Source organism: Littorina saxatilis, linkage group LG7 (genome assembly GCF_037325665.1).
Source record: "Littorina saxatilis isolate snail1 linkage group LG7, US_GU_Lsax_2.0, whole genome shotgun sequence".
In the NCBI taxonomy this organism is placed as follows: Eukaryota; Metazoa; Mollusca; class Gastropoda; order Littorinimorpha; family Littorinidae; genus Littorina; species Littorina saxatilis.
This window is the reverse complement of record NC_090251.1, coordinates 19,295,913-19,309,822: the sequence shown is the minus strand read 5'-3', so window position 1 is coordinate 19,309,822 and position 13,910 is coordinate 19,295,913. Positions and strand designations below refer to the sequence as shown.

The window sequence follows — 13,910 nt, the reverse complement described above, 5'->3', positions numbered from 1 at the left end:
CTATACAGTTTGTACGCAAAGTAGATTGATATTTGACACAGTCACACAGACATACGTGGGCTATGGGGCAACCCTACCCCCTAAATTTGAAAACGGGGTCAATTTCTTAACTGCATGCATTCGGCAAAACAATCCCTAAAAATTAATTTTTTTCACAAATGAATTTATGACTTTAGAAAAGCATTCAAAAATGCATATATACAACGCTTTTTCTTTGGTCCCAATTCAAGGGGGTGTGCTATTCTCAGGTAACACTGTGAACGCTCAAATGAGACTTGGTCACATGTCAAAATAGTAATCCCCCCTGTTGTTCATGGTTCGTTGGTGGGATTTTTTTTTATCTGAGCCATTGGCAAGCATGAAATGTCATCAACATTAGGAAAGACATAGTATCTCCCATTGTCTTTTGCGCGCAAACACTTCACACAGATCTCCTCTCGATCTGGCCCATCGGGGAAATGGGTTGACTTGGGGATGATCACCGCCCTGTATCTCTCCACCTTTCCATCCATGCTGACAAAGTCAGCGGTCACAAAGTCCCCAACTTGAATGTCTCACTGTGGGACAAAGAACCTGGTTTTCACGACTGGCACCACGCGGCATCCAGTGGCGTGTTGTGGGTAGACGTCCATTGATTTTGATAATAATTTTTATATTTTTAATTTTCAGACCTTGTTTTTAATCCGAATATAACATATTTATATGTTTTTGGAATCAGGAAATGATGAAGAATAAGATGAACGTACATTTAGATCGTTTTATAAAAAAATAATTTTAATTACAATTTTCAGATTTTTAATGACCAAAGTCATAAACTAATATTTACGCCACCAAGCTGAAATGCAATACCGAAGTCCGGCCTTTGTCGAAGATTGCTTGGCCAAAATTTCAATCAATTTGATTGAAAAATGAGGGTGTGATAGTGCCGCCTCAACTTTTAAAAAAAAGCCGGATATGACGTCATGAAAGACATTTATCGAAAAACTGAAAAAAACGTCCGGGGATATCATACCCAGTAACTCTCATGTCAAATTTCATAAAGATCGGTCCAGTAGTTTACTCTCAATCGCTCTACACACACACACACGCACACACACACACACACACTCACACACACACACACAGACACACATACAACACGACCCTCGTCTCGATTCCCCCTCTATGTTAAACATTTAGTCAAAACTTGACTAAATGTAAAAAGAAAAAAAAAATTCAAAAAAATGGGATAGCGGCGAAACGGGATTGCGCCAAAATGGGATGCGGTAGTAAAATGACGCTTGGCTTGTTAAATGTCGCCAAAATGGGACGGCGGCAAAACGGGATTGCACGTAAATGGGATATTGCGCGAATTATAAACGAAGGAGTAGGCCCTAAGTTTCTCGTACGAGATGTACTGGGAGTAAATATTTGGGGAGTAAAAATTTAGTTCCTTGTGAGTTCTTTTTTCGTACAAGATTTTTACTGGAAGTTTACTCCGTCCGAGTCAATTTTTCGTGGAGTAAAAATTTTGTGTTACACCGGTTCATGACCGTTGTGGTAACGAGCGCACATTGTTGTCTCTATATATTGTGTTCCTACGAATCGAAAGTACGATCGCCAAGCCAGTCTGTCATTGAAGGCAACGTTCGATATTTCCGTCTGTCAGCGTTGCCAACGTTCGACAGATTTTACTACTGTTACTCACAAACTTTCAATTTACACAATGAAATGCCAATAACATGTAAACACAAGAATGGGAGACGAAGGGAAAACCTACTAGCGATTGAAATTATGCAAACGAACTCACAAATCCCTCACTTTCCGAATGCAAACGCTGCAAATCCGTATGCGTGCGTCGCTGTGCCGAACGTTGGGTTGACGAACGTTGCTGACAGACGCAACAAAACTTGATCAAAAGGCACTAAAAACGATTAAATGTTTTACTCACTGGGTATCGCATTCCTCTTTTTCTTCCTGCAGACGATATGAAGCGGTTGAAACGTCGTTTCCGATTAAAGGCTCGGTTATTTCCGTTAAAAACGAAGTTTGCCGAACGTGTGATTCAGTCTACAGACACCGGTCGGATCACAACAAAAATGTTCATTCTTTGCGATTTTGTGATACTGTTGATGATACACCTGCTTTCCAGTGAAGAACATCAATAAAATGATGTTCACAAGCAAGAATAACAGACAAAAGCACGCGATGTGTAAAATTAGGCTTTGCTTTGCAAACAAAGCACGTGTTTTTTTTACTGACAGACACTTTCGGTGGTGATTGAACATTTTTCCAGAAACGGTTTTATGCTCCCATTTGATATTGTTTCCCTATTTTCTCTAGTCAGAGACTAACCTTGTGTATTAATTGAATTAATAACCCCATTATCATAAGTTTTGTGTGTTATTTTTGTGTCTGTTGAATCACACTTTGAGATGGGGTCATGTGACAGAAGGAAATGGTGTCTGTCAGGATTCACACGTTCGCTTCGAAAAACGCGCTCAAATAATTGCTCAAACACAAACATTTTAGCTTTTATTTATTTTTTTGTATTGCAAATACCATACTTACTCATGCCAAGCAGAAAAAATGATGAAAATCAACACAGTAAGCAAGTAATTTGAAGGCAAAGTTTACACACATCAAAGAGTCTGATTACCGTGAAACCTGCCTTATCTCCCTTGTTTTTCTGATAACGTTCGTAAAAGGCTACAGATGTAAATACTTTGATGTAAAGAATAATCCTACAAAGTTTCAATCACATCCGATGAACTTTGTCAAAGATATAAAATGTCTAATTTTTCCTTTGACGCTGACCTGTGACCTTGAAAAAGGTCAAAGGTCAACGAAACCATCGTTAAAGTGTAGAGGTCATTGGAGGTCACGACTAAACAAAATATGAGCCCGATCGCTTTGATAGTTTCCGAGAAAAGTCCAACGTTAAGGTGGTGTCTACGGACGGCCGGCCGGCCGGACGGCCGGCCGGACGGCCGGCCGGACAGACTAACACTGACCGATTACATAGAGTCACTTTTTCTCAAGTGACTCAAAAAGTGTACTTTTCTGAGGTTGACATACTTTTAGTATTTAGTTGTGTGCCCTTTGCACATTATAACTGATTTTAATCTGCGAGGGAGATCAGAGTCTGCAAGAAGTGGATATGCATCACATATGCTGTGTTGATGGTAGTGAGCGTAGCAACTTGGAACAACTAGTCATTGTTTTCGAATTGTTTGACAAGCACAGAGGGGGAGGGGGGCTGTCGTTTTTATAATCACCGATCGTGTCACTCCATCCAGAGTGTAGTCAGAGGTTGGCAGACGGACACAGCCGGCCGTCAGTGAAGGTGGCCCAGATGCGGTAAGCCAACTGCGGGTTGACTTGCTGACTGGCCAGTGTGACGTCGTCCATGAAGACACAGGGGTGCGGGGGCCGGGGAAGGACGGAGAACTCTCGCTGCAGGAAGGGGTGGTGGGACAGACCCAGGGCGCGTGGCAGCGTGCCGGTCACGTGCACGTCCTCCATGTTGTTGTAGGGCAGGTAGGGGGCCACTAGCACCAGGCGCTGCACCACCTCCCCGGGCACCACGTACACGTTGCCCTTGACATGGGGCGGGTATACGTCGAAAGGGTAGGCCGCCCGGCTGACGGCATAGCGCCCGGTGCGCCTGCACGGGCTGGCCTTGTAAAACGCGCCGCTGATGCTGTCCGCCCAGCCAGGGGACCAGGCCCGCCGCAACACGCGCGGCACGTGCACGAAGGTGTCGTCATCCGCCTTGATCACGTGGCGCGCGTGACGACAGTGCTGGCGGACCCAGCGCAGCCCCAGCAACACCTGCAGCAAGCACACTTACCAACAGTATGATGGCATTCTGTGACAGACACACACACACACACTTAACACACATGTGCACTTACACACACACACACACACGCACGTGCACTCACACACACCGTGACACACACACACACACACACACGTACACATATTCTAGTGTTGATGTCGTAAGTTCTTTTATGTAGCCATACCTTCTTATGGTTAGGTTGCATTGGCCGGGAACCGTGCGTGTTTTCACCCACAAAAGTACTGCCTAAAAGCCAAGACGTTTATTATAATCTATATGCAGAGACCGTACCTTCAACGTGAGGTTGTAGTAGGTGTCGAGAAGTCCTTGCCACTGCACCACGTCCCCGTGCTCCTGGGCCTCCCTGCTGAAGGCCTCCGACACGGCCCGGTCGTCCTTGACCTGGCCCAGGAGGAAGAGGACGACTACGCTGCCCCCCAGGTCCTCCGTGTCTCCGGCCCATGGCTTGCCGCTGACCGCGCTGCCCCAGGTGTGTCTGACCGCTTGACGACGCTGCAGGTGGGCGGGGGAGGACGGGACCAGCACCAGCAGGTCCACGGGCCCGTCGCACGTGTCGCGCGCCTCGTGCAGGTAGGGGTACACGTCCAGAGAGAACTGCGCCTGGCTGCGGGGCTGAAAGAACTGCGGGCGGTCGTCGGGCAGGCGGGGCCGGTAGCTGCCCACCCCATCCCCCACCCCCTGGCTGCCGTTTGCGCGGAAGCGAAAACCTACCATGAAGTGCGCGGCAAACACGTCCCTGTCGGTCGCGATGCGGGGCTTGTTGCGCTGGGGGCTGGCGGTGACGTTACTCGGCCACCACTGACTGGTCACACGGTACAGCGTCACCATCGACACCAGCAGCAACATGCACTGCAGCCAGCTCCAGCGCCGCAAGTAACGCACCCGCCATCTCTGAAACTGGAGTGGAAAAGATCTTAACACATCCAAACCAAACTCCGTAGCCAAAACCAGCAAACCAAAGACACCCAACAATACAACCAAAACCATCAACCCTAACATACCCAACTTTGCAACCCAAACCAGCAAGCCAGCTAAACAAAACAACATGTTGTGGGTAGATCATTAAATTGACTTTCTCCTCGTGTGTAAAAATTGCCAAGTTGTGCATATTATGATTTTGGTCCCTTCCGTTTTTGTCACGTCGATTTTGGGGGTACCCTTATTTGAGCGGCGGTCACGTGATCCCTGTTAAAGAAATCTTTGATCCGAAAGGTGATCCAGTTAGTCAAATGGGCGGGCTTAAATGGCATAGAAAGTTTGATTGAAATGACACGGGAATTAATGCTTTATTTTGATATATGGTGCAAAATGTGTCGCAATAAATTGTTTGCTAAGTTTACATAGCCGGCCACACTTCATGTAAGCTGCATAGCCGCTTGTTGGGTGGTCCCAAGTAAACCCGCTGTATTATTTATCACCCGATGTTTTGTGGACTGAAAACATGTCTTACAACAAGGCCCAAAATTAGATTTTTTAGGAAAAAAGGAATGATTCATCAGAAGTTACAAGCAATGGTACGAAAAAAGAACACCAACAACGTAACCTTGGCCTTCGAGGCAGGAAGCTGAGCTTTTTGCAACAGTCGTTTTTATTTCATGATACAGTAATATGCCAAGGCTTACTGTGTACGCTTTAATCACTTATTTAACAGCTTAGAAAACCCCACCTATGTTGTCTCTTCTTTGTAAGAATAGTTATACAAGATTTCCATGCACATGTTGGTTATTGTATGTGTTTGTGTGTTCGCGCTCACGAGTATCAGTTAAAGAGTAGTTTGCATGCATAATGCCCACGTGTGTTTGTGTCGTCCAAGGCGCGTGTTTATGTGTGTGTGTATGTCCATACAAAAATGTACCAACCTGTCGCATTGTAGAGAGATGTGCAGAACGACAGAACACAATCCCTCACGTACTGTTGTCATCTGTTGTGTCATACTCTCTCAGTCATCGCCTATTTTTGTCTTTGAGAGAGAGAGAGAGAGAGAGAGAGAGAGAGAGAGAGAGAGGTTTGAGGCAGTCAAATTATTGCCGTGGCAACCACTGTAGTGGCGCTGGACAGCGAGTGACCGGGCTGACGGCTGCAGGTGTCGGGCAACTCAGCGCATCTGCCTACCTGTCAAATTATTCTCAAGTAGTATTGATTCCTGTTTTCAGTAGTCAGGCACTGGCTTTTTCATTTCTTTTGAGGAGCAGCCTAGAAAGTCGGACTTCAGTTCACAGTACCAGCCACAGGTGACAGAAATGTCCAAGAAGGTATATTTCTACGAAGAAGAAAAACAACAAGAAAACAACAAAGAGCCTCCCATAGTATCCTACTGTAAATTTGAGTCAAGTCGATCAGATAGGACCATCTCGATGCTTTGGACACAAAACCAGATCATTTCCAGTCCATATCTGTGTTGCAAGTCATTATCATTTCAATGTCAAATGACCATGTAATTATGGCTCAAATCTACTGTAAATTATGTGGCACATGTTACTCTGTAGAACACACACACACGCACGCACGCACGCACGCACGCACGCACGCACGCACACACACACACACACACACACACACACACACACACACACACACACACACACACACACACACACACACACTGTCATCTAAATATCTCATATTTCAATAGTAACAGGTAAATGTGTTCTTCGTCGAATTTTTCTTTCAATACAAACATATGAAGAAAATATCAATGCATTACATTGTGTATGACTACACATATTTGTTATTACATGGTAACATCAGAGCTATCAAACTTTGTACCATCAGAGTGTACACAAAGTTTGAATGTAAAAACAACATAATAATCCATGTACATGTATATGAACACAAAAACCAGAGACTCAAGGCAATGTTATATACAGGCAACAATCAGTTACACAATTTCAATTACAGTTGTGATTAAAGCTTAGTTATTAAACATGAAAAATCAGTCTTGTAAATCATGACCTCTTTGCTACAGATCACCAACTTATATCATCAACATTGGTACAACTCATGAAAAAAAGTTCATCTACTTAGTTGAGGTTATGAAACATGATGTCTACCTGGTGATTTTCACCAATATCCATAAACAGAATCTCTTCTATCACTTAATCCATGACTCGAGACAAAATCTCTCTCACTAGAACTGACATTCAACTACATGTGTAATATGAAAGAAAATGACCGTTTGTACAAATTCCTTATGAGCATGAAAACAATCTCTGCCACCACAAATGTCCATTTAAATCTCTTTCATCAGTTCAACTGATATTTGTTTGTTTGTTTATTTGTTGCTTAACGTCCAGCCGACTACGCAGAGCCATATCAGGACGAGGAAGGGGGGGATGAAGGGGGCCACTTGTCAAGCGATTCCTGTTTACAAATGCACTAACCCATTACTTGTGTCCCAGCAGGCTTTAGTAAAACTAAATTAATACCTACTGGAAGATTACCAGTTTCCAGTATGTTAAAATAGGCTTAACCTATCTACTGCTGGACTTACATCAGAACACTAACAGATTAAACTATACATGAATCGCGAGACAAGCGGCAAGAGAAGAGATTTTTGGAAAAAATACAGGTGAATGAGCAAGAAGGCAGAAAAAAGAAAAGAATTCATGAAGAAAAAGAGAGCATGACAGGAAAGAGGAACCAAAAATCTACCTAACAGCAAACTAGAAAGCTCCTGCGGTTCCAAAAACAGGAGGGGCCTTTAATTTCATAACCGCAGTGCCCCACTGCGGGATTCAACTGATATCCGTGAACTAAATATAGTATTTCTTGATTAACAACCAAACACAAAGTCAGAGTCAGGTTTTTGTATTCTCCCATTTAATGCCTTGGAAAATGATTTCTTGCTCACCGATCAGTTCAAAAGTTAAACCACACACACTAAACAACAAGCCAAAACAAACAACAACAACAAACAAACAACAAGTTGCATAAAACGATATCAGAACATTTTGCCAATATGTTGGCCTAAACATCAAACAAGAAGGGCAAAGCCCATACGACTCACATGCTTGACCTTTACATGACCTTGACCTTCAGGGTCAAGGTCAAATAACTAAACCTAGCAATGACATCATACACTAAGAACTGCTTTACACATTTTTCCTACCAAAATACATGTGACCTTGACCCAAGGTCAAGGTCATCCAAGGTCATGCAACACAAAGCTGTTAATTCAAGACATAGGAAGTACAATGGTGCTTATTGGCTCTTTCTACCATGAGATATGGTCACTTTTAGTGGTTCACTACCTTATTTTGGTCACATTTCATAAGGGTCAAAGTGACCTTGACCTTGATCATATGTGACCAAATGTGTCTTATGATGAAAGCATAACATGTGCCCCACATAATTTTTAAGTTTGAAACAGTTATCTTCCATAGTTCAGGGTCAAGGTCACTTCAAAATATGTATACAATCCAACTTTGAAGAGCTCCTGTGACCTTGACCTTGAAGCAAGGTAAACCAAACTGGTATCAAAAGATGGGGCTTACTTTGCCTTATATATCATATATAGGTGAGGTATTCAATCTCAAAAACTTCAGAGAAAATGGGAAAAATGTGAAAAATAACTGTTTTTTAGACAACATTTATGGACCCTGCGACCTTGACCTTGAAGCAAGGTCAAGATGCTATGTATGTTTTTTGGGGCCTTGTCATCATACACCATCTTGCCAAATTTGGTACTGATAGACTGAATAGTGTCCAAGAAATAAAGTTTTCCGGACGGCCGGACGGACGGACGACTCGGGTGAGTACATAGACTCACTTTTGCTTCGCATGTGAGTCAAAAAGCTTTCACAGCGACCGAGTTCTGGCTGACCAAACCTGTTGACCAAGTCAACACTGTCTTGGTATCATGTTCACAGGGACCTAACTCGCATATACCTGATTTTCATTGTTTTGGAGCTTAATATCTATTCAAACCTAACCCATCTTTCTATTTCCTGATTCAGGACAAAAATTAAAATGCAATGAAACATTTTTGTGTCTTAAATTATAATTTCGATTTTAAAGCAAAATTCTGATTAACATATTGAAATGAATTTTAAAGCTTTCAAGCTGAAATGCATCCACAGTCCAGACCTGGTCAGAGAAACAATCAAACCTATTGAAACAAGAGGCGAAGCCATCAAGGCTCACGTAAGAAATCGACAAACAGTAACACAAACTCAATCACTCCGTCACACATACACACACACACACACACACACGTCACACACAGAAAGAGCATAGGTGAAACTGTGCAAGAAAGCGAGACACTAGATCTAGATCTGTCTGTCTGCATGTAGCCTACTTACAGGACACGACTGCCAACTAGTCTCGGCGCGCTCAAAATAATAATGACCGAGACTTTCAGTACTTCCTTCGCGTGACGTCTAACCCTCTTACGTCATAATGTGACGTCAATGTAATGTGACGTCTTCAAATGTTAGAGTTTCTACCACAGACATACACACGCACAAACACACACACACACGCACGCACAGACAGACAAAGTTACGATCGCATAGGCTACACTTACGTGAGCCAAAAATGCGGTCACCACAGTGCCACCTTAACTTCTTTTTAAAGACAGATACAAAGAAAGGCGAAATTACAACATTTAGTCAATCTGTCGAACCCACAGAATAAAACTGAACGCACTGCATTTTGTTCACCAAGACAAAACAGCTTCGTCAACTCCTGCGGCGAGGAAGTCGCTCACTTATCTCGTACAACACGAAGTGAAACTGACATGCAAGAATAGCGAAATAGCGTATTGCGGTAAGAAGGAAAGCGCGCTTTTCTGTATTCTTTTTAACTTTCTGAGCTTGTTTTGAATACAACATATTATATCTATATGTTTTTTGGAATCAGGAAATGATAAAGAATAAGTTTGGATCGATTTCTTAAATTATAATCTTAGTACTAATTAACCTATTTTCGTTAATTGTGATCACATTTTAAGAGTAAACATGATATATGTATATATTTTTAGAATCAAAATTTGATGAAGAATACGATGCAATCAATTTTAAATCTGTTTGGGAAAAATCGATGTTAATGACAACTTTAATGAGCAAACTCATTAATTAATTTTTAAGCCTCAAAACTGAAATGCAATACCAAAGTCCGGGCTTCGTCGAAGATTACTTGACCAAAATGTAAACGAATTTGGTTAAAAAATGAGAGCGTGACAGTGTCGCCTCAACTTTCACAAAAAGCCGGATATGACGTCATCAAAGACATTTATAAAAAAAATGAAAAAAACGTCTAGAGATATCATACTTAGGACCTCTCATGTGAAGTTTCATGAAGATCGGTCCAGTAGTTTCTCTAAATCACTTTATAAACACACACACACATACACACATACATACACCACACCCTCATCTCGATTCCCAGTCAACGTTAAAACATTTAGTCATAAACATTTAGTAAAACAAGTCGCGTAAGGCGAAATTACAACATTTAGTCAAGCTGTCGAACTAACAGAATGAAACTGAACTCACTGCATTTTTACAGCAAGAGCGTATACTCGTAGCATCGTCAGTCCACCGCTCGATGCACAGGCAGTGAAATTGACAAGAAGAGCGGGGTAGTAGTTGCGCTGAGAAGGATAGCACGCTTTTCTTTATCTCTATTCTTTTTAACTTTCTGAGCGTGTTTTTAATCCAAACATATCACATCTATATGTTTTTGGAATCAGGAACCCACAAGGATTAAGATGAAATTGTTTTTAAATCGATTTCGGAAATTTTATTTTAATAATAATTTTTATATTTTTAATTTTCAGAGCTTGTTTTTAATCCGAATATAACATATTTATATGTTTTTGGAATCAGAAAATGATGAAGAATAAGATAAACGTAAATTTGGATCGTTTTAAAAAAAATATTTTTTTTTACAATTTTCAGATTTTTAATGACCAAAGTCATCAATTAATTTTTAAGCCACCAAGCTGAAATGCAATACCGAAGTCCGGCCTTCGTCGAAGATTGCTTGGCCAAAATTTCAATCAATTTGATTGAAAAATGAGGGTGTGACAGTGCCGCCTCAACTTTTACAAAAAGCCGGATATGACGTCATCAAAGGTATTTATCAAAAAAAAGAAAAAAACGTCCGGGGATATCATTCCCAGGAACTCTCATGTCAAATTTCATAAAGATCGGTCCAGTAGTTTGGTCTGAATCGCTCTACACACACACACACAGACAGACAGACACACACACACACACACACCACAACCCTCGTCTCGATTCCCCCCTCTACGTTAAAACATTTAGTCAAAACTTGACTAAATGTAAAGAGAAAACTGTTTGGGAATACCATCTGGCAGAATTCAAACGTAATGAGCGCTTCTGGGGTGATAACGCGAGACAACTCCTGTGATCTTACCGCGAGGTGGCGCCAGTTACCAGCCGAAAGAAAGAAGGGGCATAACCGACCATTGTCTGTTTACCGTATAAAATGCACGACTTACACACGAACTGTTACCAAACCGATATGCTATTTGGGACCAATGCAAGTTTTTTTTTCCTTTCTCGTGTGATCTTGCCACGAGGTGGTGCCAGTTACCAGCTGAAAGAAAGAGGGGGCATAACCTCACCAGAACCGCCCATTAGGTTTCGAGAACATCTGTCCACCAGTTTCCTAGATATCGCTCTGTACACACACACACCATTACGAGCCCTCTCAATTTCCCAGTTTACCTGAATATGTTTAGTCAAAAAGTGACTAAATGTAAAAACAAAGAATGTAACCTTTTCATACCAGTTCAGTTGGTGGCTGTCAAAACAGTGCTAAATCGTACTACATGTATTATGTTTTATTCTGATTTATTTTTAAATCAATAACAAAATCATTAACAATATCAGGTATGTACATTATTATCATTATTATTATTTAAGTTATTGAGACATCCCAGTGCACTAAGGGATTTATAGAGCAAATCGAGAAAATTCATTATTGAACGAAGCGCATAGTGCTGAGTTCAATAATTATTTTCGAGATTTGCTCTATAAATCCTTTAGTGCACTGGGATTGTTTCAATAACGATATTGTCAGTACCGCCATAGAAAAAAGAAGATTCCAAACGCACATTTTGCAACGCGCATTTGGATAGGCATAACTGTGTGGTCAGGTTGTGTACAGTAAAGATCTACTTTTGTGTGGTGTGTCTCAAGTGTGTCGTGCTTTCGTCACACGCATTTTAATTTCTGTTGGTAAATTCCAGTGTAGCGTTAATCTGAACAGTGATGATCTTTCAGAGAGACCTCATTTGAACTCGGAGAAAGGACTGTGCTCGAGTCATTATTTGCGATTCGAAACCTCCAGTCGAGCTTCGACGGATTGACTGTGCGGAGTGACTCCCCTTGAATTGACTCGAAGCGGGACACGACTGTTCGCACATTTTCAAAACAAATGTGGCATATTTCTTGTGTTGTATCTTCACTCATCGGGGAGTCTGATACTAAATATGAACGGTAAGAATGCTCTGAACCCTACACGTATTACATCCCCATCGTTTTTTCGTTCACATTTGCTCAACATGTTAATTTGCTGAGCGGGGTTAATGTCGTCTGCTAGGCTACCTCAGTACCTGGGCAATCGAACCACTGCACTGAGTCTGCATGCATGAGGCAGGCTCTGGTAATAAGTCTTATATATGGTAAGAACGTTCTGAACCTTACACGTTTTCGATTACGATTGTTCTTGCCTTGAAATAATAATTCGGAAACCATTCATTTACTGAACTGATGTAGTCGTATTTCTGTGTAGTCTGCTACAGAGTCGATCGAGTCAGTCTTCCAAACTGGTCTAGCTGGTACGTTATCGGAATAACACTTGTGTTTTCTGTTAGCCGCTGGGAATTGTATACTAACTCATCATTTGGTAATGTGGATGATAAGCTACATGCCACTAACACGGCATATGAGAAGAATTTATGCAAGTCGGCGAAAATTAGATGAAACACAGCGGCTTCTATTTTTAGATCACTGGCACTGGCACAGGCACATGCAATCTGTCAGAAAAAACAAAACACTTCTGCTTTTATTGAGAAGCAGGGAATTTATGGTCATTTGGTATTGTGGAGAATATAAGCTACATGTCATTAATTAATTCTGAGGATGAGAGCACAGTCTCGCTTAGGCAAAGGGCGGAAGAATACGCTCTGTGGAAAAGTTAGCGCACTCCAAGAGTGCGCTAACAGTTTTAGCGCATCGCCATTAGCCAATCAACTGGTTCACATCAGTCATGTGACACCAGTACTTACTGACAATTATCATTATTGTGATCATTTTTTATGCGCCTAATCTAGATATAGCCCTAGGCGCTTACATATTAATTTCTGCCGTTTGAAATGGAATTTTTTACAGACAGACAAACAGACATTTTTTACACACAATATATAACGCATTCACATCGGCCAGTAAAGCTCAATAGCCTATTAGGGCAAGCATTCACCTTTCACGGCCTTTATTCCAAGTCAAACGGGTATTTGGTGGACATTTTTATCTATGCCTATACAATTTTGCCAGGAAAGACCCTTTTGTCAATCGTGGGATCTTTAACGTGCACACCCCAATGTAGTGTACACGAAGCAGACCTGTTTACACTACACATTGAGCGTAGTAAACTACGAATTTGAATAATATACTACGCAACTACGCAAGTCTGTCGTTTTCTACGCAAACGGTATTTTGTCCCGTTGTGCTCTCACACCGCCCCGTCCCTGCACGCAAACGGTATTGTTTCGGCTACGCATATCACAATCCGTAATTTTCTTCATCTCCCTTGACCGATCCATTTTCCAATCCAGTCGTTTGCTGCGTGCAGCGCGTAAAGCGCCCACGGGCGTTGCGTTGTAGCTTGTTAATGCCGAATAGGCTTCTCCAAGCAAATGCCGGGCACAACTGAAAGCGTTACTGCCAAACCATGCGGGCGTTTTGACACAATGGCTGAACGCAGAGCACACGAAAGTGAAGATCATAGAACTGTGAAGAAAATGACTCCGAAAGGCCACCGACCAAAAAGAAAAAGACGAGCAATGCGCCGAACCAAGTCTTTCTGCCAAAATATC

The 13,910-nt window shown here is 42.0% G+C and overlaps 1 protein-coding gene across 1 annotated transcript; it reads right to left on the bottom strand.

Moving 5' to 3' along the window:
• Positions 1-3,033: 3,033 nt before the first annotated feature.
• On the bottom strand, positions 3,034-5,742 carry LOC138971955 (N-acetyllactosaminide beta-1,3-N-acetylglucosaminyltransferase 4-like). The gene is made up of 2 exons (XM_070344801.1): positions 4,084-5,742; positions 3,034-3,827 (listed from the first exon to the last, which is right to left on the bottom strand). The coding sequence occupies exons 1-2, from the start codon at positions 4,889-4,891 to the stop codon at positions 3,286-3,288; spliced, it is 1,350 nt and encodes a 449-aa protein (XP_070200902.1). The 5' UTR covers positions 4,892-5,742; the 3' UTR covers positions 3,034-3,285.
• Positions 5,743-13,910: the final 8,168 nt, after the last annotated feature.

Excerpts from the sequence above, each read along its gene's own strand:
- LOC138971955 (XM_070344801.1), bottom strand. The coding sequence starts at position 4,891 with ATGTTGTTTTGTTTAGCTGGCTTGCTGGTTTGGGTTGCAAAGTTGGGT. Across the intron at positions 3,828-4,083 it reads GCATATAGATTATAATAAAC|TGTGCTTGCTGCAGGTGTTG; the intron begins GTCTTGGCTTTT and ends ACTGTTGGTAAG.